The following is a 17,447-nucleotide window of genomic DNA, read 5'->3' as shown; positions in this document are numbered from 1 at the left end:
AAAAAAAATAAAAACAAAGCAAAATTTTCAAGGAAATTGAACTTGAATGTGAGGAGAAGCGATAAAACAAGGGTAATAAAATGCAAGAACCTCAAGGGAGAAGGAAGTGATCCAACACAACCTATGACTTTATAGACATGAAGTATCTTAGTGATGTATTTGAGATTATATATTTATGTTATGTAATTTGAGACAACTTTAAAATTTTGTGTGAGACCTTTATGTTATGTGATTTAAATCCTTTTGGTTATGTATTTTGATACAAATTCATGTTTATTAGATGACAAGCACATATGCCTTTTGGGTTTATATACATTTTGGTTATGTTAGATGTTCTAGGCTAGCCATATCCCCCTCAGACCGACCACCTCGAGATAGGCCGTTGAAGGGCAAAAACATATCAACTGACTACACATTCATGTTTCTAGAATCTTTTCCTTACCATAAGACTATTACCTCGCTGTAGGCGATTTACGCCTCAAGCACATCCAATGGTCCTCCGTGTTCCATTAAAGACATAAATGTTGTTATTCTTCCCATATATATATATATATATATAAATATATATGTATGTATATATGTATGTATATATGGGAAATGGTGTCATTTCAAGTAACATATTTCAAACACAATTTGAATATTGTATACTCTTTCACAAGCTAACTTGGGCGTCATAATGCTAACTTTGCAGGTACACCCCAACTCCGCCGCACCGGAAACTCTACTTCTCCGTAATTTCCGTAGCTCTCTCTATTTCTAGTTCCAGAATAAAACATTAGTCAAGTTCAATTTTTTCCTTTCTACCTATATGGGTTTTGCAATTCTCGTTATCTCAATTCATTAAGGTACATGAACGAAAATAAAAATAAACCCAAACTAACAGGGACAAAAACAAATTACATACTAACATTAAATTATTACATTCAAACACTTCACATTAATAAGTAGACACCTTTAAATGCAATTTGTAGATTACGTACATTAATGAACTGTTATAGGACGAAAGTTATAAACTCGCAAACTTACATAGACGAAACACAAAAAGATACATGCTCCAATTATTACATTCAAAACCATTTTACAAACATCAAGTACAAATTTTTAAGTATGCAAATAACAATATTCTAGAGATAATCGATGAAATCTTAAACAACCTGGCTTTGTTCCTTTCAATGTCCAACTTCATCTTCATCTTCTCATTTTTCCTACTCTTAGAGTCTTTCATAATGCCAGTTAGGCCTTTCAGAACCTCTGAGCAATTGCAAGCGATTGGAATTCGGGATTCACTTGATCTGTTGCAAACATATGGAGGAATAACCTCAAGTTCATCATCCCATATGAAGAGTTTACAGCTACTCGGTGCCTACGAATTTGAATAATGAAAATGATCAAAATCAGATGAACAATGAACAATGAATAAATTGAAGTCAAACCTACCCTTAAATTTGCACATTTCCAATATTTCTTTTTAGGGTTTTCATTGGAATTGGACATGAACAGCTTCACTGATCTATTGCAACCACGTTCTAGAATTTCAAATGAGGTTGAGTTTCCAACAAAGGAGTTAGACATGCTTCAATGTGCAAAAATGAAGGAAAAAGAAAGATAATGCAGAAATGGAGAAAACAAGAATATAATGCTTGAATGAGGAGGAAGAAGATGATGATTTTGAAATAACACTTTTTTTTTGGATTTGATCCTTCCATTTAATACTACATAACTACATAATCCACGTCATCATTTGATTCATCAATTAAAACTTAAAAAAAAATAAAACCATATCAGCTCACATCAACAACATTAACCACCTCACCTTTTTTTTAAATTTTTTTAAATGAATGCGACGTTATGGACTAAAAGCAAATAAAAATAAAAAATTTAAGGATATAAATCACCACCACTATGCTAAATACTACTCAATTTCAAACCTTGTTATATATTTTGGTTTTCTAACAAAGAAATAAATAATTACACACGTGGCAAGATTTACACCGTGGGATGTATCCACGAGTAGATTGCGGCAAAAGGTAGGGTACATTTTGAGCATTAAAGGTAGCAGATCCGGTTTCCTTGGTTTTGGAAACAGATTCTCTGACTTTGTTCCGCGAACTGCAGCCTGCCGTTCACACATTTTCAACCGCCAGATGAATCCAAGGATTAACATAATGCAACATAGCAATTAATCAAAATAAAAATAAAATAAAGAAACCAAAATGTCCACCCACCATCCTCATCGCCCCCACTGTTAGTCATCAACTACAGCAACTTGGAATCTCTTCACCACTGTTTTGCTGTGAGTTTGACCGTTTTCTCCTCACCTTACCGTCGTCGGCCAACCCCACCGCCCGAAGGTTATCATCACAAAGCCACAAACCCAGCAAACAAATTTTTTACAAGAATTTTGAAGGTTGAAACAATACAAACGAACTTTCTTGAAATTCAAGGAGTTCCGGCGACGGCAAGGAAACCATGGAAGAGGGACGATGGTTGATGGTAGTGGTAACAATGATAATCTGTAATAGGCGGCGAAGAGACAACAATTTAGAATGAATGTAGAAATAATTTGTAATGTTTTTTTCCAGAAATTTGCAATGGGTTGTTTTAATTTTCTTTGTTGAAAAAATTGGAAACGTGGACGCATCGTAGCAATTCAATAAATCAAGCGGTGGAAAACTAGTGAAAGTCATTCTAACTTTCCCGCATGGAAGTTAGAGAATCCGGATCCCTTGATTTTGCGCTTTGCAGATTATGCAACTTTGATTTTTAAGGCGGGGGTTTAGTTACCTCCTTCACTCTATCTATCTATTCCGTTAAAATGTCTTACACAATCTTCAGAACCTTTCAATTTCACCCTCTTCTACTAAATCCAACCTCAATTCTCAAACGAAGAAACGCGTTCTTCTATTCCACAATCACCAAAGCAACAGCACAAACCAAACTTCCAACAAGCACCCAATCAAAAAAACTCGACAAAATCCCAAAAGACTACGAAGCCGTCATTGGCATCGAAACTCACGTTCAGCTTTCAACACTCACCAAAGCCTTTTGCAACTGTCCTTACAGTTATGGCTCGTTTCCTAACAGTACCATTTGTCCGGTTTGTATGGGTTTGCCCGGTGCTTTGCCTGTTTTGAACTCTAAGGTTATTGAGTTTGCTGTTAAATTGGGACTTGCTCTAAATTGTAACTTGGCTTTTGAGTCTAAGTTTGATAGGAAACAGTATTTTTACCCTGATCTTCCTAAAGGCTATCAGATTTCTCAGTTTGATGTTCCGATTGCGGGTTCGGGTTTTCTTGATGTGGATATTCCTTTGGAGTTTGGTGGTGGGCATAAGAGGTTTGGCATTACTAGGGTTCATATGGAAGAGGATGCCGGGAAGCTAATGCATACTGAAAATGGAAATTTCTCTCAGGTACTGTTTCTTTGTCTCTTCTCTTGGCTTCTAGGCTTTGATATTTAATTAATAACATAAACAAATGGCAAGAAATAACCCAAGTTAATTTTTGGTTGTCTATTGGCATGCTGGTTTGCTGTGTGTATGGCCAGAAGTGGCTTATTCTGTTGGCCTATGGACTCCATTAAGATAAGAAATGTGGCTGGACCTAACTCAACCCTATAAAATTGGCACATGTCCATACCATATATTGTTCGATATTGAACTTTTAACACACCCCCTCACGCTCAGGACTAGACATTTGGAGCGTGAAAATAAATGGTGGGTGGTCTGATAGCGGAAACCTGATAGCTATGTTAAGAAATGTGGTTTAGTCTAATTCAACTCTACAAAATCCAATTCTTTACTACTTCTTGCTTCTTCTTTTACAATCTTGAAACACTCTTTCATGGACTCTCATTGAATCACTAATTTTGATTTTATTCTTTATGGATTCTGATTCACAAATTAAATCTTTCATGTTTCAGCTTCAACCATTATTGTACAATTGCTTTTTTAGGTGCTGAATTTAGTTTATTCCTAAAAAGGGATTTTTTTTTATAGGGTTAAGCTTCTTAGTGATTGATATATGAATCATGATTGTTGAGGAAAGCAGTAAATAGAGCTGAATTTCAGTCTGGTTTAGCTAAACTATCTTCATTAAGATCAGCTGGTACTGCTACTTTTAAATCAACATTATCTGGAAGATCGACTCCAAGAACTAATTCTCCTTCCTTTCGAAGATTGAATTCGAGTCGAACGCCGAGGAAGGACGGAAGGGGTTTCGGTGGTTCGGCGTTGTTTCGGAGCAATCGCGTGTTGTTGTGGTTGCTTCTGATTACTCTATGGGCTTATCTTGGGTTTTTTGTTCAGTCTAGGTGGGCTCATAGTGATAAGAAAGAGGAGTTTTCTGGATTTGGGACGGGGCCGAGGAATACTGGTTTAGACGCTGATCCGACGAGTGTTCGACGCGATTTAATTGCTAGTGATGAGTCTTTGTCTGTTAATAATGGTACAGTTAGAAATAAAGGTGGGATTGGTAGAACAATAAATGTGGCTTTGGCTTTAGCAAAGAAAGAAAATGATGATAATGATGATGGTTCGTCTCATCGTAAAGTGAGTTCGAAGAAAAAGAGTAGGCGATCTTCGAAGGTAAAGCCCGTGGTAAGAAAAAACTGACAGTGGAAATAAAGAACAACACTATAGAGGAGCAGGAACCGGAAATTCCTCAGACCAATAGTACATATGGATTGCTGGTTGGTCCGTTTGGTTCGATAGAGGATAGGATTTTGGAATGGAGTCCTCAGAAACGTTCTGGGACATGTAATAGGAAGGGGGACTTTGCGCGTCTGGTTTGGTCCAGAAGATTTATCTTGGTGTTCCACGAGCTTTCCATGACTGGAGCTCCGCTTTCAATGATGGAGTTGGCAACAGAGCTTTTGAGCTGTGGAGCCACTGTTTCAGCTGTTGCACTTAGCAGGAAGGGTGGTTTGCTGTCTGAGCTTTCTAGAAGGCGGATCAAGGTGCTGGAGGACAAAGCAGAGCTCAGCTTCAAAACTGCAATGAAGGCTGATCTTGTAATTGCTGGTTCAGCTGTATGTGCATCATGGATTGGTTCAGCTGTATGTTAAGATTGTCCCTACTTATAAGGACATGTTCAAACCATATATATTCCGATGTGAGATTCTTAACACACCCCCTCACGCTCAGGACTGGACACCTGGATCGCAGAAATAAAGGGTGGGTGACCCGATAGCAGAAACCTGATATTAGGTGGCCCACCGGATCTTAAACGAGTCTCTTTTTCGGGTTGGTCTTGTGCTTGAATTATGAGTTCTATAATGTTTTTCAGCTGTTTCAAAAATAAAATCATTAGCCGGGCGCAAGATGGTAGAGAAAGGGAGTAAGTTGGCACCAAACTGTTCTGGGTAGCTGGTCTGCTATGTGGGTGTTGGTGTATTTTAGATTTTCATTTTGAAACTATTGGTTGTGGTTGGTTCAGCAGTTTAGATGAATATGAAAACGTTTGTTCAACATAGCAAAATTGACAAACTGTTTTCCATTTATTTATGTCAATTAATTTGGCATCTTTTAACATTGTGGTGAATATATACGACTGACTGACTGACTGCATTTGTTCACGGATACATTTATATTTATTTAAAGTATTTTGAAAAATCTTATGTTGGATCAGTTTCCTATATTTCTTTGTGCATAGTACATATTTTGTAACATTAAATGCTTTGTTTCCCTCATTTTCCCGAACGATTATAACCGAAGGCTTGATAACTTTTATATCTATGAGCTTATGTTAAATTTGATAGTATTTTTTCACAGGTTGATCTAAATAGGGCAGGGGTACCTTTGCTAGAGATAGTTTCTGAGCCTGACATGAGAAATGGTATTGAAGCATCAGAATATGCAGCAGAATTACAGAGGTTGGTTAGGTATTTGGGAGTGAGCAACGGCAATATGCAAGAAGGTTCTCTTCGTTGTGATGTAAATGTATCAGTACGACCCATTGGGCAGTCAAAATTTGGGACAAAGGTATACAAGTTATTAGAATCTTTTCACACTGCACTACATTACATTATTGTAGCGTGTTGGTCTCGCTGTTCAAATTGCTTGGGAACTTTCTTGATTCTGACCAATGTTGTCCCTACTCTAATTATTCATTATTATTTAGAAACTCGGAATAAGCTGTTAGAGGTAATTTCATAATTGGTTATGCTCTTTCCAAAGCCTGATCGTGTAAGCAAGACCATAGTTATTATCTTTTTCGAACCGAAGTATTTTCTAAGCAATTAGGTGAAGCATGAAATTTTTTTGGTGTTAGTTACCTTGAAATGACATTTTTTTCTATAAATCGAGACATTTCTTCACAATTGTGTAGGAATGTAAATTTATTATCTGAGCTGATTAATTTGGTTTTTTGTTACCAAGAAAATATATTATTCGACAAAGTCGTGAGCTTTTATCAACTATGAAATGAAGAGTATTTTTTGCAAATTAATATTTTGAGAAAGAAAGTTGAGTTGTCTATAGAAACAAAGTACCACAAAAATGATATTAATCGAGCTTTATGTTGCAATGTAATATTACAAATACGGTATATTACCTATTTAGGTGCTAATATGATCACTTGTTTGGCAGGTTGAAGTAAAAAACTTGAACTCATTTGCGTCAATGAGCAGAGCTATTGATTTTGAAATCTCAAGGCAGGTACTACTTCATAGTCAAGGTCAAGAAGATCAGATAGTGCAGGAAACTCGACTCTGGGAAGAAGGTTCTCAGGTTAGTATGATATTGTGATATTGTTGTTGTTTACAATCTATTCTAGGAGTTGTAGCAGGTACAACTACAAGATAGCTTTCTTTTTCCTCATTCTTTTTTTCTTAAAGAATAATAACTTTTGTTATTCTATTTAGAGAACAATTACAATGAGAAAAAAGGAAGGGCTCGCTGATTATCGATATTTTCCAGAACCAGATCTTCCATCAGTAATCCTTTCCCAAGAATACGTGGATGGTATTCAAAATTGTTTACCGGAGCTTCCTGAAGAAAAACGTAGAAGATATGAAAAGATGGGATTAGGCATGCAAGATGTTCTTTTCCTAGCTAATGATAAAAATGTGAGTTACCTGTTGTTTTTTCTGGCGTTACTAGATTCTTTACCAGTTGGTGCACATGACTGAAATATATGTCCTGATAGGACCAGAATTTAGATAAAGAAACTCAGGTATTGTTTAGAACTTTGAATGAAATAGTCAATGAATTCAAGGAAATAAGCCTCTATCAAAGTGTCAAAATAAAAACTATATGAAAACTAGTTGATAGCAGGAGCTGAGCTCCTTAAAATTAGAAGAAAAAAAAATATAGGAATAAGAAAAAAAAACCTTGTACTTAGAAGGGACTTACTCCTCTTCTCAACCCTTTCCCGCGATAGACTTCCTGATAATATTCATGTTTGCCTTGTTTTGTTGCACGCCATTAATTTTCTCATTCCTCCTCCTTTTTAATTACTATAGATCTTTAAGCTTGCTGTCTCTCTCCCTGCCCTTCTTCTAATTCTGATACTGGAAGGCCGTGATGGATTTTAAGCAGTGTTTTCCTTCACCTCTTCCTTTCCTCTTCTTTTGATTTCCCTTCTATAACCTTATAAATTGGGACTATCAATGGTCCTATCAGTCCCCTAGTAAAAGAATGCTTCAAAGATTGTTTAAATATTAATTAGAAGATTAACTATAAGCTACTAAACATCCAATATCACACTTCTGTCTTAGTATTATTAGGAAATGTATTAAGAGATTTGACAGCATCCAAGAAATGTCTGGCAATAAAATGATCCAAATGTTATTACTTATGCTGTGCTTAATAACCATTGCTGAAAACTCAATAGCAAATAGCATACTATTATGATCAAAACCTCTCAATTGTTAGGTTTCAAATCTCATTTCAGAAAGAAACCTAAATAAAAGATCCCTCAAGTTCCTAAAGATTCTTCATAAATGATCATGAACTCTAAATCGGCCAAACGGTCTTCATGAACTTGTTCGTCAAGTTCATAATCCTTAAGTTCGGAACCATAAATCGCGCAAACCATCCTCATGAACTCGTTTTTGCAACCACGCCTAGCAAGAGAAGCCTTGTTCAATACATTCATAACATAGAATGCCCAGGTTCTCTTTAAGCTCAATAAGATACACACTTCCAATGTCACCATACACAACAAGCTCTACCATCCTGAAATGACTAAAGGTTAAGATTAGAAATAGTTCCCTTAGAAACCATGTGTTGATTGCATCCAACTCCACAGAACTAGAACATGTGACTTAATTGGTGCACTTGTGCTCTCTAGAGACTATCACTAGGGGAACTGGTACCACTCTTTGTAGATGATGATGATGAGGGTTTACTTGTAGTCTTCTTTGCTTTGTTTTTAGAAATTTGGTCTATGTTCTATCCAGCTACACCGCTTGTGTTTTCATTTGTGAAACCATGTTATTATTTTTGGAATTATTCTCTTACGGACACAGTTTGAATTCCTCAAATGAAGAGGTTGTCTGTTGTGCATATTGAGTGTTTGTCTGATATCAGCGTCTCTCTTTTGTAGATAAATTTGTTGTATTATTAGAAGTAGATATTAGGTTCTCATTTTTCATTTAGATTCTGAAAGTTCTAGTTTTACAGTTATAAGCCCTCATTAATACTACTAATTTATATCTATGTAAAAGACTAGTTTTCTCAAGCCAGATTTATCTGGATAATTTCATAAGCTTCAGACTTTCTTGTTCTTGGGTAATTTTCTATTATGTAATTATATATTTCTCACTTTCCATCCCTTTGTTATGACATGTTGGTCTTGTTTCTATATGATTGATACTTATGCCATTAGTATGTGATTGTTAGCTGTGTTCTTAATTTCCAACTTTTTGGCCGTCGTTGTTAGGAAATGTAAAACTATGGACACTTGTAAGGAGATTAGATGATTGTTCGTTACCATAGCAGCAGAATATGGCATCAATTTTTGCTGTGATATTTTAGTTTGTGTTTCTTTTATTTGCATGAAAACTCGACTTTTTTTGGAGAATAACGGGACAAAATGAAATAATTTTCAGCTTTGTTGTTTGTAATTGCATGAAACATAATTGAATGGAAATCAGGTTTTGATTTCTATATGGAGGCTGAATTCTACAGTTTACTATGACGATTTTGATGTTCAATTGCTGCCTTTTAAGAGGAATTAAATAATGTAACTTTGGAGTAGAAAAAAAAGTATAAAAATATCAGTTTGGTTCTTAACTTCAAAATCAGTTCAAATGTAGCAACAGTTCGGTTAGCATACAAAAAACAGTTTGGTTCGTAAAGGTTAAGTTCGGTTTTGAACCAGTTTGATATGAAAATTCCGAACCTGGTGCACCGAACCTTAGAATCAGCTCAGTCCGGTTTGGGACAAATCATGAGTGGTTTGTTTTGGTTTTACGGGCAATTTTTGAAGTTTGGTTCGGGTTTCCTTTCTGAACGACTCGTGAATAGTCCTACCTGCCTTTATTTATTCCTTTTACTTTTCTATTCTATAGTCTATTCTTAACTAACTCACCTCTATCTATCTCTCTTAGCAATTCAGATACTAACAACAGTTATAGCTTTAATTCTTAACTTGTAATCTTGCTTGAGATAGTGAATCCTTTGTTGGACTCCTGTAAATGTAGGCAAAAGGCGCGAGACACTTAAACTTCATGTATTTGCAGCACTAAAGAATTTTTTATTGTTTAAATGCACAATGGTCATAAAAATGCAGCACAGCTTAATGAAAGTGAACTCAATAAAGTCCAGTACATTGGAAAGCTAAAAATTAAATACCAATTATGTTTATTATTACTACACATGGTCTCACATGATTTGTATTTTCTCAATGGATGTGTTAGATTGCAGAATTTTTTGATGCAACTCTTGCAAAGGGTGCTGATGCAAAACTGGTTGCCAACTGGATAATGAGTGACATTGCTGCCTTCATGAAAAATGAAAAGCTGACCATAAATGACATAAAGCTTACACCTGAAGAGTTGTCCGAGTTGATAGGTTCCATTAAAGGTGGAATCATCAGTGGCAAGATTGGGAAGGAGGTATAGTTCACTTTTGCACTAATTTGTAGTGCATACTTATTTATACTGTTGTAGGCATCATATTCATATCTTCAAGCTTTCCTCATTAGTTTTTCCAGAGACTTAATTTCTGTGTGGAAATTAATTGTGTATGTGTATGAGGTTTTGATTGACACGGTACACTATATATGTGCTGTGCCTGTTCCTTTTATTTGTCTGCATGGATTGGAAAAGAAGGAAAAACAATCAGATATTTGTTATTCTGAATTTATTTTGAATTCTGTATTTTTACAAAATTGTTCATGTGTTTGCAGATACTATTTGAGCTGTTAGCCAAGGGTGGAAGTGTCAAGGAAATCATAGAAAAAAAGGATTTGGTTCAGGTTAGTAGTAGTACCGTTCCTACTCTCTCTCTCTCTCCACACGTGATAGAGAGTAGAATTTAGTATTAAAGTTTATTAAGAATTTATATAAGTAGTAATTTCATTGGTATTGTTATTTGGGCCTTTATTAATATTTGGGCTTTATAGTTTGTTATCCACTAGTAACATTATATATTGTAGTCTCATTGAGACATTATGGTATCAAAAAAATCAATGAAGTTTAATTTTATTAGTCTTGTTTATCTTTTCTCTAGTGTAGAATTTTAAAGCATTCTTAGGGTTTTGATAGTGTTCTCTTTCAGAGCCTATCAATTGGTGCTTTCATTGAGAGTAAGGATACGGATAAGAATGTTGTGTTGTCTGATAGGTGTTGCTGGTGTTTGTTTAGAATGTCTGTTTTGAATCAGAAGCCTGCTACGAATCACATGCATAGGGATTCTTATGGTCGCTTTGCGGCTGATAATAAGAGTGGTGACAATACTAGCTTGGGTTGGAATGATTATATGAAGATGTCTGATTTCGTTGGGACGGATTCAGGGTTTCTGATAGAGTGGTTATTATTATTATTCTTATTATTATTATTATTATTATTATTATTATTATTATTATTATTAGTAGTAGTAGTAGTAGTAGTATTGGGCTTTAAATTTAATTGGGCTTTTAGTTTTATTATCCATTATGGAGGTTATATAATGTAGTGTCTTTGACACATTTGAGATATCAAAGAAATGAAAAAAATCTTTATTTTATTAGTTTATTTTAGTTGTCTCTTTTATTTCTCTTAGCTTTTCTTTAGTTTGTTAGGGTTCCTAATTAGCATCCTAACAATTGGTGCTTTCATTCTTGCACTCAAACTCTCCCATGGAGTATTCAAACTTCACACCCACATTTCATCAATGGAGCATTCCTCCAATCTATCCTTATCATCCCACTGTTTCAACCACACCACCTATATCATCTAACCCATATCCACCACCCATATATTCATACCCTCCATATTACTACTCCTTCTCAAATCCTCCTTTTTCAACTTTCACTCCACACCAACCACAACACATAGATTCTGTTTCACCTCAATCTCAACCTCAAAATTTCTTCTCACAGCCAGAAACACTTCACCAACTAGAAATCCTAAAACAATATATAACAGAAACTCATGAGATCTCAAACAAAAATAGAGAAGAGTTGAAGGAGCAGATACAAAATCTTTCAGATTCATTCAAAAAGACACAAGAAAAACTCAAAGAAAAATATATGCTCAAGAGGTATGCAGAAAAACAGACAGAAGAACAAAGAAAAAAAGAAAGTTCTGGTTCACATGGAAGTTTTCCGGCGAACTTTCCGGCGACAACTCCGGTGACGAAATTTCCGACGACGATTTCGACATCTCAGGTCTTATTTTCGACTTCATTTTCGAATACGTCTCTGACATCCTTTATGTTGTCATCTCTGTTGAAACTTTCCGCGAGAACTCAAACAACATCTTCGGCGAATTTTCCGGTATCACTACCAATACCATCTCTACCGCAAAAACCACCTGATCCACCACTAGAACCATCAGATCCACCATTGTTCATTAATCCACAACTCCGTCCACCACCAGAACCACCTCCATTTTCGGTTATCTCTATTGTTTTAATTTTAATTTTTATTAAATATTGTTTGAAGAAAAATAATGAAAAAGATGAGAGGGAGAGTAAGAAGAAAAAGGAAATAGAGGGATGATATGAAAAAGAACGAAGAAAGAGAGAGAGGGGCTAGAAAGAATTAAAGAAGAAATTTTTATTCTGACCTCTCTCGGTTATCCTTTCTACACGATACCATCTTATCACACACTACGGGTGTGTTTGGTTGTGAGAAGAAATTGAGAAGAGAGTGAAAGGTGAGAAAGAAGATGAGAAGAGAGAAAGAGATGAGAAATAGAGTAGATTTAGAGTATTGTTTGGTTTAAAAGAGAAAGAAGAGAAATAGAAGAGAGAGAAGTGTGTTTCATTTTTAAAAAGACAAAATTGTCCTTGTGTTTCAAAAATAATTTATTTTATTTAATCCATATAAATATTTTTTTAAAGTAAAAATGCTATGAAAATTTATAAAGACAAGGACAAAAATGGAAGCTGAATAAAAGAGTCACATTCCTGCTCCTTTCTTCTCATGTTAGCAGAGAAATGAAAAACATGTAGGCCCCACTCTTTTTCAATCTCTCTTAGCAATTTCTCTTCATACCAAGCAGAAGAAATACAACACTTCTCTTCAAATTCTCTCTATTCAACTTCTCTCTTCTCAACTTTACTCATTCCAAACAGAGGCTACTAGACTGTAGGTTACTTGGTGCCCACAATATGCCATTGCCAGCTAAAGCCACCTACCTTACATGTTTCTCACACCCACTTGTTGTCCTTTTTTTTACCTTTATGTCACCACACAAAAAAACCATTACTTCATTCCATCATGTGGACCCCATCCCACACGCCTACAACCATTATGTCACGCCAAGAAAAAAAATATATCCAACATACACACCAACCTATTTCATACCACTTGCAAAATCATCACAAAGAAAAAAAAAATACACACTCAAATCTTTTCATTATTAAAGGATTAATTTTAGAACCTTGAGGACAAGGTTCAAGTGGACCCCGCAGCAATGATAGAGTGGTTATTATTATTCTTATTATTATTATTATTATTATTATTATTATTATTATTATTATTATTATTATTATTATTATTATTATTATTATTATTATTATTATTATTATTATTAGTAGTAGTAGTAGTAGTAGTAGTAGTATTGGGCTTTAAATTTAATTGGGCTTTTAGTTTTATTATCCATTATGGAGGTTATATAATGTAGTGTCTTTGACACATTTGAGATATCAAAGAAATGAAAAAAATCTTTATTTTATTAGTTTATTTTAGTTGTCTCTTTTATTTCTCTTAGCTTTTCTTTAGTTTGTTAGGGTTCCTAATTAGCATCCTAACAGTTTCTGGTGGATGACACTGCTGTTTTTAGTACCTCGTTTCATGTGATCAAGGAGTTTAGCAGCTTCTCCAAGAATGGGGCTGTCATTGGTGGGAGAAGTGGAGGTGGTGCCCGGAAGTCAGATGGTCACATTGGAAAGTTCACTTGGAGGATTGAGAATTTCACAAGATTGAAGGATTTACTGAAAAAGAGGAAAATTACGGGTCTTTGCATTAAGAGCAGGAGGTTTCAGATTGGTAATAGGGACTGTCGTCTTATTGTTTATCCCCGAGGGCAGTCTCAGCCACCGTGCCACCTTTCAGTGTTTCTTGAAGTTACGGATTCAAGAAATTCTTCAAGTGATTGGAGTTGTTTTGTTAATCATCGGTTGTCAGTTGTAAACCAGAAAATGGAGGACAAATCTGTCCCCAAGGAATCTCAGAACCGTTACTCTAAAGCTGCCAAGGATTGGGGTTGGCGTGAATTTGTGACGCTTACTAGTCTATTTGATCAAGATTCAGGTTTTCTTGTCCAAGACACTGTCATTTTCTCAGCTGAAGTCCTTATATTGAAAGAGACATCAATATTGCAGGATCTTACTGAGCATGATTCTGAGTCAAACAGCAGTAGTTCCCTTCTTGATAGTACTGGGAAAAGAAGTTCATTTTCATGGAAAGTGGAGAATTTCCTTTCTTTAAGGAAATAATGGAGACTCGAAAAATCTATAGTAAATTCTTTCAGGCTGGTGAATGTGAACTTCGAATTGGTGTGTATGAGTCGTTTGATACCATATGTATTTATTTGGAGAGTGACCAGGCTGTTGGTAGTGATCCTGATAAAAACTTCTGGGTCAGATACAGAATGGCTGTTGTGAATCAAAAAAATGCAGCCAAGACTGTATGGAAAGAATCTTCTATCTGCACAAAAACTTGGAATAATTCTGTATTGCAATTCATGAAGGTGTCAGATATGTTAGAAGCAGATGCAGGATTTCTTGTCCGTGACACCATTGTTTTTGTGTGTGAAATATTGGATTGCTGCCCTTGGTTTGACTTTTCAGACTTAGAGGTTTTTGCCTCGGAAGATGATCAAGATGCGTTGACAACTGATCCTGATGAATTGATAGACTCTGAAGACAGTGAAGGGATAAGTGGAGATGAGGAAGATATTTTTAGAAATCTTCTTTCCAGAGCTGGATTTCATTTAACTTATGGAGATAATCCTTCACAGCCACAGGTTACTTTAAGAGAGAAACTTTTAATGGATGCTGGTGCAATTGCTGGGTTTCTGACTGGACTTCGGGTTTATCTTGATGATCCTGCAAAAGTAAAGCGCTTGCTTCTGCCTACGAAGCTTGCTGGTAGTTATGATGGGAAGAAGGCCACCAAGGCTGATGAGTCTTCCCCAAGTTTGATGAATTTGCTGATGGGAGTTAAAGTCTTACAGCAAGAATCATTGATTTACTATTGGATATAATGGTTGAGTGCTGCCAGCCTTCTGAAGTGGGCCCTGCTGCTGATTCTGTTGATGAATGCTCAAAGCCTTTTCCACAAAGCAGTGGAACTGCTAGTCCTCTTGAACGTGATAATGAAGATAGAGTAGTGGAGTCTGCACAAGTTCTTGTTAATGAGAGATTGAATTCTGCTGTCGAAGAAAGCAGTAGTACGTCTTCTGTACATAGTTTTGAGTTAAATGGGAATGGTATTCAGGAAAAAACTCTTCCTGGACAGCCTACTTGTCCACCAGAAACGTGTGCCACTGTTTCAGAAAATGCGTCATTTCGGTCAAAGACCAAATGGCCAGAGCAGTCCGAGGAGCTCTTAGGTTTGATTGTAAACTCACTAAGAGCTTTGGATGGGGCCGTCCCACAAGGTTGTCCTGAGCCATCGTCTTTGGAAGTGGCGCCGTCGTCGGAAGTGGCACCGTCGCCGGAGATGATTTTACCGAATATGAAAATTCAACAAAGTGTCTGCTGGATTTTTTGGATGGAAAGAAATTTCTTCCTCTTTTTCTGATTGTTGTTGTAGTTCAAGGTCAACAAAAAAAGTTAACTTTTCACTCATCAAATCTGTAAATTTGTCTTCAGCAACATGTTCTTCTTCCCCTTATTCCGTATATAAGGGTTGAAGCTCCTGGAGTGGCTCCTCTTCTTCATCATCCAGCGGTAAAATGGGTCTCCATTCCGGCTTAAAACGCCATAATAGGGCTGTTGTAAATGTATCCCAATTATATTTGCGATGAACACGAGACCACCATATGCACCATGTGAAAGCAGAGCCTCTTAATGCTCCAACAGCTTTTAAAACCTTCAATGACTTGGGTGTTTCATGCTCTTTGAAAAATTTCTCCAAACATAGAATCCACCAATAGGCATCTTCTTCCCCATCAAACAATAATATCGTCATGACTTTAAGCGGAAGTGAGATCGAAAATGAAAGCACCAATTGATAGGCTCTAAAAGAGAACACTATCAAAACCCTAAGAATGCTTTAAAATTCTACACTAGAGAAAAGATAAACAAGACTAATAAAATTAAACTTCATTGATTTTTTTGATACCATAATGTCTCAATGAGACTACAATATATAATGTTATTAGTGGATAACAAACTATAAAGCCCAAATATTAATAAAGGCCCAAATAACATTACCAATAAAATTACTACTTATATAAATTCTTAATAAACTTTAATACTAAATTCTACTCTATCAACACTACTTATATAAATTCTTAATAAACTTTAATACTAAATTCTACTCTCTATCAACACGACTCACGCATATTCCCGTTCTTTTGTCTGCCATGCCACGCATCAAGGCCCTATAATATGTACAAAAGTGCAAACTACTCTCTTTTTTCTTAACCAAAAGTTAAGGGTTATCTTATCATCACTTTTCTAAACAACTACGTTGGATTGTTATTTGGAAATGACAGATAGCAGATCCTGTCGAAATTGAAAAAATGGTGGACAAAGTGATTGCAGAGAATCCAAAACAGGTAGAGCAATATCGAGGAGGCAAAACTAAACTTCAAGGTTTTTTTGCGGGCCAGGTATGAGCTTGTAGATCTGGAAACAATTGTTATGTTTTATTTTCCCCCTTTTATAATCATTGTTTGATTTACCTTTGTCCAAATGCAGGTAATGAAGGTATCTAAAGGCAAGGCAAATCCAGGTTTAGTTAACAAGATTATCTTGGAGAAATTGAATTCAAAAAGCTGATGTGAATAGATTTCCATATGCACGTCTTCAATCTGAAGTGTTAGTGCTACTTAGTTGATCATTTGCGTAACATGCGAGTGTTGATCACTGATAAAATGTCACCTTGCACCAGACAAATTGGAAATGAAATATAAAATTGGAAGGTTCTTGTTTTGCTGATTCTTGATATAGATTTTTGTTCATTTTTGAGTTGCAAAGGGCTGAAGTAATTGCATTTCAGCTATTGATATTTCTCTGTTACATGATTTGTGATAGGGATTAATGTGATCCATTGGTTGTGATTTGTCAAAAATTTAAACAACTCATAGTTGTAGACTTGTAGTATCTTCAATACAATGGTGATACATGCAAACCTCTTCCTTTATTGATTAATCAAGTGCAACAATGTGGTCAATACAATATAATGAGCATTAACGTAATCCATTGGTTGTTATTTGTGAAAATTTTGAACAAAATAGTGATAGTATCTTCATAATATTACATGTACATCTCCATTTTTATAATAGGTGGAGATAAAAAAACCTGACTATACAACTCTGAATCATGTTGAGATTTATTTTATGAAAAAGAATCACTTAAAACAAAACTATGGAAACTGTTTTTAATAGACAAGTATTTTATAGACATCAGGATAGAATCCTTATATAGAGAGATATTGATTGGTTGCACTCATTTATGATACCATCTCATAAGTTATATAAATATCATGTGTCCCTTCTAATTTATGATGCATCAACTTGGTTGGTTGGTTGGTTTGTATTTTAATTCTAATTCATATTGGAAGCTGTCCCATTTATTAATTGACAAATAAAAAACTGAAGTGTAACTTATCTGAGTTCATTAT

General features: G+C 35.5%; 1 protein-coding gene across 1 annotated transcript; it reads left to right on the top strand.

The window, feature by feature from the left end:
- The first annotated feature begins 2,174 nt into the window (after positions 1–2,174).
- On the top strand, positions 2,175–16,975 carry LOC131649603 (glutamyl-tRNA(Gln) amidotransferase subunit B, chloroplastic/mitochondrial). Its single transcript, XM_058919357.1, has 8 exons — positions 2,175–3,412; positions 5,771–5,980; positions 6,587–6,727; positions 6,862–7,065; positions 9,862–10,059; positions 10,353–10,421; positions 16,318–16,434; positions 16,523–16,975. Exons 1-8 carry the CDS (start codon positions 2,816–2,818, stop codon positions 16,601–16,603), a joined length of 1,617 nt encoding a protein of 538 aa, XP_058775340.1. The 5' UTR covers positions 2,175–2,815; the 3' UTR covers positions 16,604–16,975.
- Positions 16,976–17,447: the final 472 nt, after the last annotated feature.

This window comes from Vicia villosa, linkage group LG2 (assembly GCF_029867415.1).
Source record: "Vicia villosa cultivar HV-30 ecotype Madison, WI linkage group LG2, Vvil1.0, whole genome shotgun sequence".
In the NCBI taxonomy this organism is placed as follows: Eukaryota; Viridiplantae; Streptophyta; class Magnoliopsida; order Fabales; family Fabaceae; genus Vicia; species Vicia villosa.
Note: the sequence above shows the minus strand (reverse complement) of the source record. Positions and strands in the feature narration are given on the sequence as shown.

Bases quoted from the DNA above. Each gene is read 5' to 3' on its own strand.
- LOC131649603 (XM_058919357.1), top strand. From the start codon at position 2,816: ATGTCTTACACAATCTTCAGAACCTTTCAATTTCACCCTCTTCTACTA. The intron at 7,066-9,861 runs GTGAGTTACCTG...TGGATGTGTTAG, and splicing joins TCCTAGCTAATGATAAAAAT to ATTGCAGAATTTTTTGATGC. The intron at 10,422-16,317 runs GTTAGTAGTAGT...TGGAAATGACAG, and splicing joins AAAAAAAGGATTTGGTTCAG to ATAGCAGATCCTGTCGAAAT.